The 18,930-nt window shown below is 41.0% G+C and overlaps 1 protein-coding gene across 4 annotated transcripts in view; it reads right to left on the reverse strand.

Annotated features, from left to right (window-relative positions):
* Positions 1–17,922, reverse strand: part of TLK2 (tousled like kinase 2) — a 44,381-nt gene extending 26,459 nt beyond the window's left edge. For 2 of the 4 annotated variants that reach the window (XM_014956554.1, XM_014956553.1), the window contains exons 1-6: positions 17,793–17,921; positions 15,927–15,992; positions 9,117–9,188; positions 5,310–5,379; positions 4,223–4,266; positions 3,066–3,161 (exon numbers count right to left, since the gene is read on the reverse strand). In XM_014956554.1, the coding sequence (XP_014812040.1) occupies positions 3,066–3,161; positions 4,223–4,266; positions 5,310–5,379; positions 9,117–9,188; positions 15,927–15,992; positions 17,793–17,873 (429 nt within the window). In that variant the 5' untranslated portion in view covers positions 17,874–17,921. Of the gene's footprint in view, positions 1–3,065; positions 3,162–4,222; positions 4,267–5,309; positions 5,380–9,116; positions 9,189–15,926; positions 15,993–17,792 lie in introns of all 4 variants that reach the window. The other 2 variants (XM_014956551.1, XM_014956552.1) reach the window with 2 other exon arrangements.
* Positions 17,923–18,930: the final 1,008 nt, after the last annotated feature.

Genomic DNA, 18,930 nt, shown 5'->3' on the forward strand with positions numbered 1-18,930 from the left:
TGGCGGAGCAGGGTGTTCCTCCGGCGGCTCCTTCGCTGTGCTGCCGTCTACCCCATACAGCGGCTGCTCCACTCGCCGCTGTAACACAGTCAAAAAAAATACAATGAACTTTCTATTTTTTTTATATATATATTTTTTTTTTTTAAAAAAAAAAAGCAATTCTCTGACTCTGCCAAAACTGTTGTCAGCGAAGCAGCAGCTCAGGAATGGGCAGGCAGCATGGTGAGGATCTGATAACTCAAACAGGACTCCTGCAGTGATTGTTCCAATGGCAGACATCAAAAAGTAGATGAAGTTTATAATTAAAGAAAAAAAAAAGTAACAAATGAACACACGGGACATAATTCCTTGTCAGTTAACACACCCCCTTCCATACATATATTTCAGAGCCAGTGGGGCAAAACAGGTCGGAGATCCAAAAATCTTAGTGCATTGCAATTTTGGTCAATGCAATCAAAATTATGCTACTTGATGTTTTTTTAAGGAGTCATTTTAAAAGAGCTGATGTCACAATAGATTCATTATTCTGGTGAAGTAAACTGAGTCAGAACTGCCAAATGCCAGCAACCTAACCATGACTAGGACCCAGATGTCACGGCAAGCTCATTTCTGTCATTACAGCTGGGACCAATCTCCTGCAAGACAAGCAATGTACTAATGGGTTCCCAAAATCTTTTAAAGATGCATTGTATCTCTTACAGGCCAGCTCCGTTCTCCTGCAGTAGACTAATTTTCCAATGCTGATACAGGAACTGGGCTCAGTAAGAACAAAAATCACCTGAGCTACATTGATTACAGCACTCAGAATCTCATTGCCCTTGCTTTAAAAGCCAGCCCATCACTGCTAAAAATTGGCAGTCGGGGTAATAATCATCTAAATCCTTCCAAGCTGTAACTCTCTGCCAGGCACATGCCACATAGAAAGTAAACAGTCAGGTCAGGCTTCAGTTTTTCTTAAAAACCTAAATTGCAACCTGAAACGTATTTTCTGCCTAACATTCCAAATGTCAAGAGGGTGCTTTCTTCCCCAAAAGAATGCTTGTATATGAGAGCAACCTCAGAAGAGTCTGAAGACCTGCACATCATTCTTCTGATCAAAGGAGAAGCAAGGCAATTCAAAGCAGTCAAGAGATTTGAAGACAAGAAGTAACATCCTGAAGTCATTCCCATTCCTCCGCAAGTTCTGATTGCAGAAGATTTCCAAGTACAATATAGATTAACTCACAGGTTTGGAGGAGGTTTGTCTCATCGTGAAAGACATTTTAACACTGCTCCCTTCCTAGATCATACTGACATCTGTAAAGGGTAAGATACTCAATCTTCTCCAGTTTTCACTCATCCCCCTGTTTTTTTTGGGGCTTAGTTCAAACCACGGATACTCAGTTTGTAAGAAGAGGACAGATCTTACAAATGCACATAATTTGTTATGAATAAGCAAACATTGTAGGTTTAGCTGCAAGAGTAAAGAACAGAAGATAAGAAACACAAAGAGCCCCTGCATAAGGAGTGACACAACCTGGTCTGGCTGAACCTAAATGTAACATCAGTCTTCACCTCGTGAGAAATACTGTTCAAACTTCTACCTACTCAGTATGTACAAGTGTAGAAGAAGAAAACCAAAGGAAGAATCAACTTATTATAAACACCTGCAGGGTCTCGTCTGCTGGAATCAAGAACTGTCCCTAATACCTCATGCATCTACAACATTCTGAGATGGTATTTCTTTCACTAACTTCTCTTTAAGATGTGTATCAGTGAATTAATATGACAGGAGAAAAGGCTTTTCAATTAACAAGATATATTTTAATTTTTGTAAACATCAAAAATACCTAGAAGCATATCTGATGTCCTCCCTTAAAGCAGCATTAAAAGCTTCCAAAATTTAGCGACTTATATTGTATTCTGAGCAGAGCATTCAGGGCTGGGATTTAGTTCAGTACACATCCATGGACTGTGCAAAGGTCTCTGCAGAATAATGTAATCAGTAAAGACCTAGCATTTGGTTTTTGGAATACTAACCTTTCCCATAATGCTTCATACCTTTGTGACACTCAACAAATGCTGAGAATTTTTAAAGAGGGACCCAGGCAACGTTCAGAACTAGAGATCAGACACTGCAGCCTCTGAATATGGCTTTGCTGTTGAAAGAAATTTCTTTAGCTGCTCTGTGCTAAAATGGCTTAAAAATACCGGTGATTTCTTCACATTCAGATCTTGCAGAAATGCTGGGACAGCAAAATGGAATTACGTAACAAAAAAATAACAGCAGATGTGCATGTATACACATTCCTTTGCAAGCTTTTGCTAATGCCCCTTACAAGGCACGTGCATGTAAACAGAAGTAAAAGACCTTCCCAATATAATTATGATATCCATGTTTTGCAGTATACCCAAAGGGCCCAATCAAGGTCAGAATATCATTGTACCAGTGCTATGGGTAATGGTTTTAAATTGAAAGAAGGGAGATTTAGGTTAGATACTAGAAAGAACTTCTTTGGTGTGAGGGTGGTGAGAGCCTGGCCCAGGTTGGCCAGAGAAGCTGTGGCTGCCCCATCCCTGGAGGGGTTCAAGGGCAGGTTGGAGGGGGCTTGGAGCAACCTGGTGTGGTGGGAGGTGTCCCTGCCCAGGGCAGGGGGGTTGGAACTCAATGATCTTTAAGATCCCTTCCAACTCTTAACCATTCTATGATTCTATACACCATACTCCCAACTCCATGGAGAAGTTAACGAGCTACAACAGAATACAAGGTAACTAATATGTCAGTTCCACCTTCTATTAAGGACAGTGATGTATCCGTAACCACACAGCATGCTAAAAACCACTCACCTTGCATGCTTTAATCAGTTATAACTGAACTAGCCACTGCTACAGGGTCCTAGACATCTGGCTTTGCTGCCAGATGTCAGTTCCAGATTTAAAAAAAGAGAACTGAATAGAGAATAAGCTAAACCACTCCCCAAGACACCTTTCTTTCCTGTTCAGAACTTTTTATTACCTGTCTGAAGCAGGACCACCAGCCTAATCAATGCCATGCCACCAGCTCCATCCCCGGGGAGAACACTTACCGGCAAGGGGTTGGATAAGGAATGCTGCGGTGACGATCTGGCGACAGGCGGGACACTTCTACCCGGACTGGTTCCTGGGCCACTTCCCCCAGCAAACTGGCCAAGAGAACAGATTTGATCACCAGTAATTCCACAGAGATACTACATTTAAGCAAATTTAACAGACACGGAAGAAATGCATTAATCTTAAAAACGAAGCCTTATAGACTCCAGGGATTCATTTAAACCAACCAAATATAAGCTAAGAGGAAAATCTTAATATTTCACGCACTGCGTTCAAAAATAACAACAGTACTTCAAACATTCATATTTGCACAAAGTACATTCTTCTTTTTAACACAAAATGATATAAACCCACAGTCTTAGATATAGATCTGTGATTTAATTTATAGAATTGGGAAGCCCACTCCCTGTGAGGACACGTATCTTAACTGTGCACCACAGGAGCAGTAAGAAATGTGCCCTTCCACTGAATCCCCTGCACCTGGCACTGTTGAAGACCAAGTACAGCTGGGTAACTGGTCTAGTTGGTAGAGAAATTAATACAGTCCTGCATCTAAAAAAACTTCAGCCAGCAAAGAACTCAGTGTTTAAAAGCACTTAAGTTCTGATTCCAAGTTGCTCAGTAAAATAAAGAACCAGCTAGAGCTCTGGATTGTGCAGACCTAGAAAAATGCAATTAAAAGAATATTGATTTTTAGGATGTCCATCCTTCTTTTGCGGAGGGATCTGTGTCTCCTGTGTGGTGCCAGTCTCCTTCAGCAAGCTTTTCTAAGGAGGCAACACTGTAAACAACCTCCCACTGAAACCAGAAGGACTTTTGCAGCACTGGACCCTTATCAAAATAAGTTTGTACACTCAGAGATAACCTCATCTGAGAGCCAAGTTCCGATGGAAATCAACCTCAAACCTATACTTATGGGGCTGTTCTTTTAAATAATTGCTTTATCAACTGTTCAAAGAAACGTTAATTTAAAAACCAACTTCCAAAAATCTCACATCCTCTACCTACTCAGATCTGAGCAGATCAGGTTAACATCATCAATCAATGACTCTGATGATGGATCAGTAACAGCAGTCACATTACAGACTTCCATCCACGGATTTTGCATGATGGGGATTCAAGCAGACTTCTCAGACAATGCAAAGATGCTTACCTCAAAATAGTCACTAATTTTATGTCCTCTAGGAGTGCCTTTTCCTAAAAAGGAAAACAAAGGACAAAAATAAGAGTTCATATTTTTAAGAACAGAAGTTATGATGCCATTCTAAAAACCTACTCCTACATTTTGATGCTCCTTTGGCTGTAGGGAGGTGCAACACCTATCACAGCAGCAGCTTCTGCACACAAAAGACTGCCCCAGGGTTACAGCTCTTGTGCTGTTGTTGCGGGGGTTTACAGTTGACAATTCAATTAACTCTCAATTCCAAACATGTCAAATCCAATCAAGCAGCATTTGCACTTGCTAAAGTACTTAGAAAGCACTAAACATCATTGAATGTTGCATAGGTTCTCAAGAATTTCCTTCAAGGTAAGGACAGAGCAAAGGGTGCTTCTAGTCCTCCACCTTCAGGTAAATTACTGCATCTTAGATCTCTCCCTGGCATTACTGTAAGAGTTAGACAGATAATTAGTGGTGGCTTAATACCAGCTCATTAAAACGTAGCCCTTTTCTCTTATTTTAATATTATCAAAGCAGTTCTGTCAACACAATCCTCGTTGAAGAACAAAGGAAATAGAAATCTGCCCCTATGCCCACTTGCTAGAAATCTGAACTCAGTCTCAAACACGCTGGGTTTTTTCTGAAGAGACAGCACTGCCGGCTTTAGACTTGGGCACAGTTTGTTCTCTATTTGTTATGGTAAGAACTTACTCTAATGAGGCAGGAATACGTCTCAAAAAGCAAGGAAGAGAGTACAGCCTGTATTTTGAAGTCTGGCTGCTGTATATGCAGCATCACGGGACCAAAACAACACTCCAGAGAAGCCATATTAAGCCTTTGGGCAGTCTGTCCCGTAAAAATGCAATAGTTTGTGCAAATAAGCTGTGGACGAGTATTTTCCTGCCAATGAGGATAACAAGGCTCCCAGAAGAGAACTACACCATCATGGAGTAGTTTATAACAAGCTGCCTGACACACCCTTGAGAAGAGCCATTAGTTTCCTAGGACACTGACTGTGCCAAACGTGCACAAATTACCAACCGTTCAGAAATCCTGCAGCAGGGTCAGGAGAATGAATTACCTTGACTGGTCTCATAGGGTTCTGCTTTCCTTTTTCTATTCCGCTGGTCATTCTGTTTTTTCTCGGGAGTCTGTTAAACAATACTTCAAAATTAACATTTCTGCAGTTATTCCAAGATTTAAAGAAAATACCAAAACACAATAATCTCCTCCATATCCCCAGTGGCCATTTCGCTTCTCTGGTGCATTTGTTTCTACTGCTGCTACTTAAAGAAACAACTGCTCTCCAACAGCTACTACCTTCTGATATATGTGCTGCAGAAGGGAGAGAACACGGTTAGGAATGAGGTTAATTTTTTTTCCTATTTCAGCTGCAGCAAGCCAGCCTCTGCTGCCCAGTTACTTCAGATGGTTAAGAGAACAAGTTCAAACACTTAAAAAAACCTGTATAAACCATTTCATGGTGATCACAGTACTGGTATAAGAGGAATAGTGACAAGAGGTTTGAGTACAGACACCCCAATTTGCAGCCTGGTGGCTACTTGCCATCGAGCAGGACAATTCATGTCACCTGCAGCTAATGCTTCTTCCCAGTGTTGTTTCAGATGGCTACCAGAACTGTCCTCTCCACTGGTGTGCACAACTGTGACCGTACACAAACCAAGGCAGAGCTCCCAGGAGAAAGCTGCCACAGACACAGCAATTCATCTGGACTTTTCCTCATCAAACTCAAGGGTCGGTTGCATCTGCCATTTCTGTGAGCAACCAGAGACCTGAGGGGCAGTTTATCAGTGGACAGCGATAGATTTATGCACAGGTACAATACAGGTGGGATGCCTGAAGTCTTCAAAAGCATGGTGTCTATCTGTCTGTGCATGGCTATGAAGCCCAGACACATGAGAGTGGAGAAGACCCTAGTGTGGAGTTTTCCCCATCAGGAGGGTCACTCGTGACCAGACCTGCTGAAAACATTAGGCAACACTGGGCTAGAAGCAACTCACTGAGGTTGCTGGAAAGAAAGGGATCTTGTCATTTCCATCACCAACGTCATTGTAAAAACATCTCTTATCCCAAAGGGTCCCAAATAATTTCCGAGCTATAGGCCTTACAATCACTGCTGCCACCACTAAACTATAGCCTGGGGGCAGGAAGAAAACCACAGTGTGCAAAACACAGCTCTGGGGGAGGGAAAGCCACGGCCAGAACGTTTGTGGTAAACCTAAGTTTCATGCTCTTTGGAAACCAAAGTCCAAAGTACCCTGTTGAAAGATCTCTGCCAAAAGACTTGCACACAGTAAGCACAGAAATCAATCTACCTCCTTTAACAGGATAACAAGGATAAAGCTGACACAGCCAGAATCTAAACCTGGCTGGGTCCCATGGGGATGCTGAACATCTACAGTCCCATGTTACCAGCTGGGAATCCACTGACATGTTATTGTTCTGGTAAGAGGATGGAGGGGATGTTAAGACAGAGGTGGCTGCTGTGCCTGCAAAGTACTTTTGAGAATGGGGGGACTGAAAACTCCATAACCATCTAGAGATAGCTCCTGTACATGTAAAAGTCAGTGACAGAGCCTCCTAAGTGCGTAGTGAAGAGCAACTCACGCACAGCGTTGGCGTGACTGTAACACCACAGGCTCCATTACAGCCTCCATGGAACTGTGAGCATATTAATGAGATTCAGTTTAAGTTGTTTTTCCATTCAAGTACTTACATAACAAAAATTACACACATTATCTGTTACAGACTGAAAAAGCAAGGAATGGTAGATTTGATTATGTCAGCTTGGTCAATTTAAATTACTCTACAGAAGGCCATTGAAAAAACAAGTAAAATAAGAATGAATACTCAGTTTTCCACTATTAAGATACTGCATTCTCGAAAAACTTAGCTTCACCAGACACCTCACACCAGTTCTGCCATATAATGGAGGGAAATATGATCCAAAACTTACCTGATAATCGTGTGGAAAGTTTTTTAAATGCGTAAGAAAATGCATTTAAACTTGAACTTTTGCTTTACTAACATGGAATTTTAAAGTAAAAAATGTAACTCTGCGATTCATTGTGCTGCTTTAGCAAGTGTTTTGAAATAGTTAATCCTAAAGCAGTGAGATTAAACAGGGACAAAGCATCAATTTTCACGTCCCCACACTTCCACAGAGCGATTCATAAAAATGCTCCGCTTTGTACAAGCTTCTGCAAATTCACATATTTAATAGGCAAGGCAAACTTTTCCATTAATGCTCTCTGGCTTTTTATTTGGCCCAAACTGCATCCAAACCCAGGAAACAAATCACAATGCAGCTGAAAACAATTTCCTATGATAAGCTTTATGAATGCTGTGCTTTTGGGGTTGGGCAAGATCTGCCTTCTACAGTGGGAAGCTTCAAGGAAGACTGTTTCACACCACGGTCCAGAGACTGGGGGGTTAAGATCCAGACAAAATACTTCCACTAGTCCCTTTCACACCGCAAACAAAGCACACTGTCACTCACAATTCCTTCTATGTTTTGATTTCAGTCATGTCCACCTCAAACCCGATTAGCCCGAGGATTTGTGGCCGCTTACCTCCAATTCTTTATCACTCAGAGAACCCACGCTGCACAAGCTCTGGTTGGAAGACTCACTATTTAATGGACCCTAGTGAAAAACAAGCAAAGACTGTTAGAAACAACTTCCATACAAGGCAGATACGTCCTATCAAACATTGCATCTCAGGGCTAACTACGCTGCTCTATGTCACGTGGGTACGGCAGCAACACGGGTCAAACACCCAGGCACATGATGGGGCACAAAAAAACTTCTGAAGTGGTTTGGAGCAAGATGGAAGTTGGACTGTCTTGTCTCAATATGCTGATCCAGCCTCTGCAATCATATTTCTACCTCAATTTATGTCCTAACTGCTCTATTTAACCACATCCATAAAATGGCCAAGGCAGTATTCAGAAAAAGTCTAAGACAACCGGTTTGAGAAACAAAACTTGTGATTTGTTGAGTAGCAGTAGTTCCAAGCTTGGCTCTTCAGGCAAGCATCTGCTTGAGTCTGGCCTATGAATTCAGCTATACTTACTTGTATGGAATTTAAGATACTGCATTCTCGAAAAACTTAGCTTCACCAGACACCTCACATCAGTTCTGCCATATAATGGAGGGAAATATGATCCAAAACTTACCTGATAATCGTCTTCACCAGACACCTCACACCAGTTCTGCCATATAATGGAGGGAAATATGATCCAAAACTTACCTGATAATCGTGTGGAAAGTTTTTTAAATGCGTAAGAAAATGCATTTAAACTTGAACTTTTGCTTTACTAACATGGAATTTTAAAGTAAAAAATGTAACTCTGCGATTCATTGTGCTGCTTTAGCAAGTGTTTTGAAATAGTTAATCCTAAAGCAGTGAGATTAAACAGGGACAAAGCATCAATTTTCACGTCCCCACACTTCCACAGAGCGATTCATAAAAATGCTCCGCTTTGTACAAGCTTCTGCAAATTCACATATTTAATAGGCAAGGCAAACTTTTCCATTAATGCTCTCTGGCTTTTTATTTGGCCCAAACTGCATCCAAACCCAGGAAACAAATCACAATGCAGCTGAAAACAATTTCCTATGATAAGCTTTATGAATGCTGTGCTTTTGGGGTTGGGCAAGATCTGCCTTCTACAGTGGGAAGCTTCAAGGAAGACTGTTTCACACCACGGTCCAGAGACTGGGGGGTTAAGATCCAGACAAAATACTTCCACTAGTCCCTTTCACACCGCAAACAAAGCACACTGTCACTCACAATTCCTTCTATGTTTTGATTTCAGTCATGTCCACCTCAAACCCGATTAGCCCGAGGATTTGTGGCCGCTTACCTCCAATTCTTTATCACTCAGAGAACCCACGCTGCACAAGCTCTGGTTGGAAGACTCACTATTTAATGGACCCTAGTGAAAAACAAGCAAAGACTGTTAGAAACAACTTCCATACAAGGCAGATACGTCCTATCAAACATTGCATCTCAGGGCTAACTACGCTGCTCTATGTCACGTGGGTACGGCAGCAACACGGGTCAAACACCCAGGCACATGATGGGGCACAAAAAAACTTCTGAAGTGGTTTGGAGCAAGATGGAAGTTGGACTGTCTTGTCTCAATATGCTGATCCAGCCTCTGCAATCATATTTCTACCTCAATTTATGTCCTAACTGCTCTATTTAACCACATCCATAAAATGGCCAAGGCAGTATTCAGAAAAAGTCTAAGACAACCGGTTTGAGAAACAAAACTTGTGATTTGTTGAGTAGCAGTAGTTCCAAGCTTGGCTCTTCAGGCAAGCATCTGCTTGAGTCTGGCCTATGAATTCAGAGCCATCTTCCATCTGGGAAGGCAGCTATTACTGTTATCAGATGCTGGCAGTATCACTGATTTTTCTTTAAACGCGTAATTTTTATGCTTTTTTTAACACTAAGATAATGAACAAGTGAGAGTTATGTTAACAGCAGGACAACTGGCACCCCTAAGGCCATCTTTCCCACTAGGCTATTTTACGGTCCCGTGGCTGACCCACCAACAGAGCAGTTGCTCCTACCAGGCTAAAGCACAAATTGAAGAGGCTAGAACAGATTTACCAAAATAGTATCCAGATACCTACAAGCATCTGCTTGCATCTTTGCAAGCTCTACTGGATACACATCTGCATTTTTACGTATCCAAGCAGTTCTGAGAACTATTTTTTTTAAAATCTATATCAAAACCGGTTTTAAAAGGAAAGAAAAGTGAATCATGCAAAGTCACTGTGTTTTATCCTAGTGCTCTGACACAAAAGTATCCTCCTACAGATCTAACTTAAGAAATCTAGACGAATTTGACAAAGATATAAAAACAAGATTCACATTTACTGATGGAATGTATTAACAGGAAGAATGACATGATAAAGCCACCTCTCCATTAATAACTTGTGAGCATCTTTTCCCAAAGATCCATTCTATTTTAGCAGTCTTATTTTTGCAGTAAACCACTTCCCACCAATCAGTCTTTCCTCAAGGCAAAGCCACTTCTCATTATATACTCGAGCAGAAGACTTATGGGAGGGGCGGGGGAGAAGCCTTAACACCACAGAGAAATCCCACAGTAGATTATTTTTGAGGGTAGCAGCACTCCCTTCCCCATTTATAAGACAGTCACCACCTGTGACACAAACCTAGCTGTTACTAACCCCAAATTCCAAGCAGGCAGCCACAGAAAGTGAAAGTTCTGTTTACCTTTTGTATTACACTGGGAATGTTAACTACCAAATTTGTTCCTCCTAAAAGGACATGCTTAGATGCTTCAACAACAACAAAAAAAACCCCCACTTGACCAGCTCAAGAAGCTACACATTTGGGATTCTCTTTTAACAAATTACTTTTAAGAAAAATTGTAGATGATATTGCTTAAGCCATGCAGTTGCCCCTTCAACTCATCACACAAATAGCTCAAGATCAGAAAGATGTTTTAGTTCATGTCTTCAGCAATACAAAAACTTAAAATTTACTTGCTTTTTAGACAGATAAGCAAGCTCCTCACCACTACAAATCATACAAGTACAACTCTTGGTTATGTGAGGGATTTATTCCTCGGCCAATAGGACTTAACAGAAGTGCCCACACTACCCTGGGCTACATCCACATGAAGGCTTCATTGATTAAAAAAATATAATATCTTATGGCAAGTGGCAACAGAAAGTTAATCTTTTCCCCCATGTAAGAAGCTTGTATATAAACAACACAAAAGCTGTCCTCTAAAACCCTCCACTTCCTCTCACGAGCTCAGACCCCAGCAGCACATCCAAGGCACCAACCCTCTGTGCGAGCGTGAAAAGCTTCATTAGGTGCAGGAGCATCTCATCGAGTGAGCATTTGGGGGTCTCAGATGGGACAGGCTGGGGGTCTGACATGATAAAGATGAAAGTGAAAGTTGTTTCCACATTTGCTAAAATCTCCCTGCCTCCATTTTGCACGTGGAGAGCAAATGACAGGAACAGCTGTTCCCCAAATGCCACATTTGAGCTTTTCAGGAACACTGTGGTTGAAAGGGCACATCAGGGGCTCACAAAGGGCCAACGTTTCAGCAACAGACCCGAATTCCAGGGTGACCTGGAGACATACACAGATGGATGAGGCTGTCTATAGTTAGAAACGAGCCTAAGATTTTTTTCAGAAATACAAGTTTATCCTCTCCAGTAAAAAATAATACACTCAGACGCATCCAAATATAAAGTTCTGGAATGCAAGCAGCTGGAAAAATGCCCAAAACAAAATCCACAATGTTTTTCTTACATTTAGTACCACAACTACCTGTACCAACTATTCCGCGTGGGAAATTTACAGCTCTAGCAGTTGGAATCAAATTCGATTTTTGCATCAACAAAAGAGCAGTTCAGTTCTGATCACAGATTCTTGATGAGCAAAACAACTATTTTCCCTTTATTTTAAAAGATCCTCTAAAAAATACCCTGATAAAATTTTAAAATTGAACTTAAGTCAATAGTAGAAAGGGTGAAAAGGAACTAACTACGTAGTTATGGAACCAGAGAAGAACAGCTTGTCAGATGTCTGTAAGTATCCAGCCAGTTCACTGTCATGTGTATTGATATTGGAATGGGAATAAATGCAAGATTAATTCTTCATAGGCAAGTTTTGACCCATTTCCACTGCATGAGCCTTCCTCTTCCTTGATGATCTTCTAGAGGACCTTCCACTGACACTTCTCTTAGAGTAAAGGATTAGGCCTATCTTACAGACAAGCAGCTGAACCATCTTGTTATGTCAAAGTTGGCAAAAAAAGGTCTTGTTTTGAGGAATTCTGGCTATAGAAACACCAACGTGCTGTACTCGAAGCAATAAAGATTCAATACCTAGGATGTTTAAGGAACGTGGCCTAGTCCTCAGCTGCACCTCTTCCATATGCAAGAGGAAGGAAAAGCAAGTTTTCCTGATCATCCCATGAGATTAACTAGTTTTACACGTAACCTCCTGTTATCAGCTGCTTACACCAACAGGTTTAGACAACGGCTACGAGAAACCATACATCTGAGCATCTCCCCCTCAACTAACAGGCAGCGAGTGTGTGTATAAAAATCCCTTCAAATTTATGTTTTATCATTCCTAACTGTTTATATTTAACTCAGCAACTGACATTGGATAAATGATCAGTACTTAATTTAGCATACCATTATAAGTGGTCATGACACAAAAGGAATTAAAGGAACAAACCTAAAAAAACCAAGTAAGCAATGGCAAAGAATACCAACAGCAGAATATTGCTGGGGAAGTAGCAGTAGGGAATAAAAAACATGTAATAGTTTACACAGGAAGGGCTTATAAATTTTGTTCCTGAAGACGTCATCTGCAGTGGCATCTTGCCTTTCTAGCATAGACTACTTTGGGATAATACTGCACTTCTTTGGTCTCACTTCCAGCCCACTCAGCCACTGTACCCTGTCAAGAGAACCGGTGATGGGGCTCAGCAAAAATTCAAAATACGTGGGTCATCTGAAATAAGCTAATAGTTTCTATAGTGTTTACCCAAATGACAAGCACAAGAACAGCACACACTTCCTCCTCCGCAAGGAATTTCTTTCTGAGATAAGCTGGCGTGCTCTTTTCCCTTGTGATTCACCTATCAACTGCTGCTTCGAAGTCCATGACCTACCTATGCACAACAGAACCTCCATGTTGAGAAGTGGATGCAGCAGGAGCAGGTGCTTTCAAGACTCCTACTCAAAGGCAAGAATTTAAAAATCTGTCCACTCACGCGAGTTGGTTACTCATTTCTCCCTTTGCAAGAGCCCTGGAAAGGCCACATGAGGCACAATGGCTGAAGTTTCAATAGAAATGACTTCGCCTGACAATAGCTCCCATCGGATCTTCCGTAGGTGAGGGCAGGTTGAGTCAGGCTGGCTTTGCTATCTCCTCCTCAAGTCTTGCACGACTTGTGCATTTCCTCAGCCTCTCCAAGCTCCCGAAAATAATCCCTCAGGCCTGTCTGCAACTCTTACGTTGGGCCGTCTCCATTTTGTGCTCTCCAACTCCTCGTATTGAAAGAGAGCTCTAGGAACCCAAGCTGCCAAGCCAGAGCCTCCAATGCGGACTTACAGCAACACATATTGCAAAATTCTCTTGCTAACTCAATGGCAGAGACATGCTTCATTACCTCAAGCCAAGGTAGCCCGAGTTCTTCTGAATTCCATAGCAAATCAAAAGATTTCAAAAGGAAAAGGTCAATCCTTACTTCCACTAAAAGTTAGTGCTGACTCCACGGAGGCTTACACCAAAGTGAAATGGTTGAATGGTTTTCCAGTTACTCTGGTCTAGTGCTACTGTATAAATCAGGCTCAATTACCATATTCTTATCTTATTTCAAGCATCACGTAAGTATGAGAATTACAGCCTGCTTCTTAATTGGGCTTTTAGAAAAGCTCAGTATTATAACCAAATTATAACCAAATAACGAAATCCCCAAATCACTCAGGTCTTTTTGCCATGAGAAGTTAATCAACTATCAGATGCTCACAGGTAACCTCCACTATATCAGATGGGTAAGCAGATTTGCAGCAGGACTTGCTTGGCTTCCATTATGCCTCAAGAGCTCTCACAGGTTGAAAAAAATTGTATTTTTATTTTACTGATGGCAAACTGGACAGAAGGGTCACGCAATTCCTCCTAACCTTCCATTCGGGGGCAGAAAGAGAACTTGAGACCTGACAATTATCTCTGGGCTCTAATAGCCAGACAACACATTTGAGATAATTAAAGCTGCACATGGAAGCATCCAAACAATTTCCAAGTGCCCGACATAAAGTCCTGGCACACTCTGTGGCCTGTGACATGTGTTAAGGACCATCACTATGCAGCACCACTTCCCTCCAAGGAAGACGTGATTATTCTCAAACACAAATCCTCAACTTGGTAACTCTGCTGCCAAGAACGTTGCTACCACACAACTGGTACTTACTTAACTGGTCAAGACTGCTAGAGTGACAGAGGAAGGGTAAAAACCAAAATAACACGAGTAAATTCTGTTCTTTTTTAAGAGCAATTCTCTTTTTGGAGGCAGATGTTCCGCAGCATAAGTGACACTCTTCAGGTTATTTTCATTTCCCTCTTTACAATACCTCAAAGAGGGAGGAAAGGGAGCACTAACTACCATCATGAGCGGTACTTCTTCAATTCTAGCACAGGCATCTGGATCTACAAGACTCCTATAGCACGCCAGAGAAGGTTACTCTCTCTAGAAATACTTCATGCTTTTTAGTTTAAAAACTGAATAAAGCAGTGCACACAACTTCTTTTGAAGATCTTTTAAAGACCAAACTTGTAGAAGATACGTGTGCTGCTGTGAGGATCCACCCTGGCTAAGCCTGAGACAAGCCACGTGCAAATACAGAGTCACCCATCACAATTACCCATCCTAATTCTTATCCAAGAGAAACCTGTGGAAATGACACAAATCCTTTGGAGTTAACCCACTTGATATCTTAAAGGCAGCACCCAAACAGGGGGAAGGGAGGCAGAAGATGAGAACAGACAAAATTAAACAATGTTATCTAGAGAAACAAACCACATTTTGTCTTCTGTACCTGCTGACCCAAGGAAGATGACTGAGATGACTAATCAGAATAACGCCTCAAGTGAATGTGCTTAGATTTTCCCTAGTAAGTAAACATAAACAGGAGCTAAATAAGCAGGAATAGTGGTAGGTGTCAGGCAGTCATGTGTTAATTCAAGGACTAGCTTTGCGCATTTGGGGAATAATGGCACTTTACCACATGGCAAGAATAGACATCTAAAGCATCACTGGCTTTTTGAAGCTATCTAGTGACCTGGATGAACCACAGGAGTATAACAGTTGCCTAGAAACATTCCTTGCTCCTAAATTTGTTTCCACGTATTAACTCCAAGATTCTAGAGAAATATATTCTCCAGCTACTAAGTAAGATAATTCGTCACAGACTTGCAACACAATTTTGAAGCATTTGGGACTGCAAATGACCTCAGTCATTGGGTTGTGCCTTCAGCTACCACAGGAGGTGACAGCACACAGCTGTTTCCAAAACAGTTTAGGATTTCTGTCCTCTACTACTGTTACTGGAAAGCTCTTCCAGAATCCCATGACTCTGATGGCCAGAAGCTTTTTTTTTTCCTACTTTGCAGCCTAAAAAATTATTCTAGATCAGCTTAGTCTCATTCAGTTCCCAGAAACACGTACGGTGGCTCTTTACTTGCAAACACGGAGGGAAAGCGAGCTTTCAAACTGCAGTTGTATGAAGGATGTAAACTAGAGCATTAGTTTGATGCAGGTCCAAAATGCAGCCTGTATTTTTAAACATTAAAGAATCCTAACCAAACCCACGGAGCGATACACCCAGTCGGTGGAAGGCAGGAAGCTCAGTTACAACTGCCTGCTGCCTTCACCCAATAGGAGAGCATCTAAGATGACATTTCTTCCTTTTATGCAATAAACAGCAACAGAATACCTTCTATCCCAGGAGGATGTGCCAGGCCCGGTCCCACTAGATGGCACTAACTTACTCTACGTAGCTTTCCTTAAACATTTAATTGGAGAGAGCTAAAAATCTTAGTTGAATCATACAAATTGTATCACAGCTTTTCCCAATATATTCCCTTTAAGACAGTGACCTACCAATGCCAGTGCGGAGCATGACGGACGGAGGCTTGGGGGGGTAGGGAGGGAATTTGAAGCACCAACCTGGGAGGGAATGTAGTATCTGAGATTAATATTGCAACCAAGATTTGCTGCAACATAGTAGAGTCATGCTAATTCATATCAACGGTTGGCTGTTCTATTGCAAATTAGCAAGTAAATTAATACATATCGTTTGCACTTTAACAGTTTACTGACTAGTACAAAGTAAAACTCTATACAACAACAGATAAAAATAAAACTCAGTAACAGAACAGCTTTGCTCAGAGCAAAGCCCCAAGAAATGAGGCTTTTTTACTTGGGTATGCTTTAGAAACAAAAATGAGCTTTCAATATTCACCCTACAGAGAAAGGGCATGTACCTTCTGCTCCAAACATATTTAAAACATAATTAAGACTTGCTTTCCTGTATCTTTTAAAGGTTATTCCTTTAAAAGGAATAGTTCCTAACATTCTTTGTGAGCACTGAGTATGTTGGCACCATTTTAAAGCAACGACAGTGTCTATGCTTCTAAGTCTTTGCAGTCTAGAAAGTTGTTTGGCTTTATCTACACTGGTCCAGCTAAAGATGTTAAAGTGACATATATGGGGGGAAGAGACAAGAAACAGATGAAAAAGTACATTAAAAGTTGTAATGTTGTATAAAACAAGTTCTTTCAAGATCGTAAATACTTTAGGTAGCATAAATTTTTATGCTAGTAAAAGCCTTAAGATTAAAAGTCTTAAGTGTAGGGGGAAAGATCAAAAATACCCCCCGCACTTAACTTCAGTAACTAAAACTGCTGTCCCTTAACAACTTCTAGCATTAATCTTCCTCACTACCCCACCTTGCAGCTGAAAAAGTTACTTTCTCCTGTTCCCTTCCAAGACTTAACCTTGTTTGGGTCCTGACTGAAGTACAGATCAGAAAGAAAAGTATGAACTCAAACTAAACCCTTTTTCAAGTTCTGATTTGCTCTGAATTTTTCTAAATACAGCATCTACAGATTCTTCTTAAAATAATTCTATGAGGTTTCTGAAAATTCTCTAGCAATGATGTGTTGTTTTACCATCTACATTCATGTTGTCCAAAACTCAGTATCTTCCTCAAAAGTAAACTCCTTATCACTGACCTAGTTTAAGAGTTCTGCCACCACTTCATTGCTCAGAGAGAGACTATCAATTAACACTACCAACATCTGGAGAACTAACAGCTTAACGCTAGTACATAAAGCAACCACACAACGTTGTTATTTAAGCGCCTTACTCAAAAAAAAGGCAGCTACTGAACAGTTATGCAGTTGTACGTGAGGACAAAGATGGGATTTTACTAGCAGGTTGTGGATCAGGAGAGCTTACCTTCAAATACTTTTGTGTGTGTGTGTGTTCTGTGCGACCGAGTACACAATTTTAGCACACTGCACTCCCAGAGAACGGAATAAATTCCTCAATATATTATGTCTGGTTACATGTTGTATCAAACACAGTAAACTTGAAACTGTATCTAGTGAGTGGCCAAATTCAGTTCTCCAATGCATTCTTGGAGAAAGGAAGAGACAGGTGAGATTCCCACTTGCCAAGAAAGTTGTCGCGGGTTTTTTTGGGGGAGTACATGCTGCCTTAAGATGGAGCAACTCCTAAGAACTTAATTAGAACCCAAAATCATCTGTATAGCTAAACATCTGCTCATAGAGATCCCATTTTCATTCCTCTTAAACATACTTCAAGCAAGTTAGCGTTCAAAACAACTATTGACACAAAACATTCTGCTAGCAAAGCAAAATTATCAATGTAGAAATTAAAAACAACAACAAAGTGCAGCGCAGGATGGATAAGCAGCCATGCCTGTTACCAACTCATCCTCACCTTAGCAACCCCGACTCCCGTGAACCTGGCCTCCAGTAGTTCCTGCCGTCGTGGGTCCAGGCTATGCAATTCTTCCATCATTTCTGCTGCTACGAGAGAACAACACTCAGATTATGCAATGCAAGGAAAGGAGAGAGATTTAATATTCCGTGCCACTGACGAGACTCAAAAGTGCCTGTTCTGCAGCACAGCCATGTAGAAAGCATTTTCTCACAAGTGAAATGCAAGATTACCATGTAATAATAACACGACTTTGCCACCACATTACTGTTTTTAAACCATAACCCTGCTGGAGAGCTTCCTCTTCTATCCCTTGTACCAGCCATTTCAAGATCTCTAAATCCAAGAAACCAATTATGTCACATTCTCCCACTGGATGCTTTATTAGAAGGAAAACATGGGACCAGAGTGTTATGACTAAAAGCTTCAGAGCTTTTCATCCGTGCTGCATGACTAGCAGAAAAAAAAAAAAAAAAAGGAACAAAAAAGCGCTCCCACTAATATCTGAAAATCCTTATGCTGGAAGGACTGTTATGCCTTTCTCAGGAAAGACGAGTCAGCGTTTCTTTTGGGTAACTTGCCCAGCAATTACCTGATTCACCAAAAAAAAAAAAAAAAAAAAGGAAAAAAAAAAGCAAGCAGCATTCTTTACCCCATAATTTATTTTTGGCTAATCCTGGAAATACTAGATCACCCCAAACTCCAAATTTCACTGACAATAGCTTTGGTTCTTCCAAGCACAGAAAGGGATTATAAGAAGAAAATAATGCTTGTTTAAACCTTTTACTTTATAAAGCATCAGGCACATCTAGCGTAACAGCTGCCTCTATACAGTGGATGTACCTGGGGTACCTCTTGGCAATCCAACACAGTGGATGCCATTATTTGAAGGGTTAAAAAAAAAACCCAAACCCAGCACAGTTGTGTAAACAGGTTAAAAATCAGGAAATACACAATTCGAATACTGAACTGTGAAAAAATGGGACAAATTTCAGCATTCATTATAACTGTGAATCACATCTTCCCAACCGCACCAATCAAGTTCATTTCCAGAAATGTCTGTTCCAGTTTCATTTTCTGGACTAAGGTAGGAAAAAAAAAAAAAAAAAGGAAAGAGATAGAAGATAAAGATTTGCTG

This window comes from Calidris pugnax, unplaced genomic scaffold (genome assembly GCF_001431845.1).
Source record: "Calidris pugnax isolate Ruff unplaced genomic scaffold, ASM143184v1 scaffold167, whole genome shotgun sequence".
Lineage (NCBI taxonomy): Eukaryota > Metazoa > Chordata > Aves > Charadriiformes > Scolopacidae > Calidris > Calidris pugnax.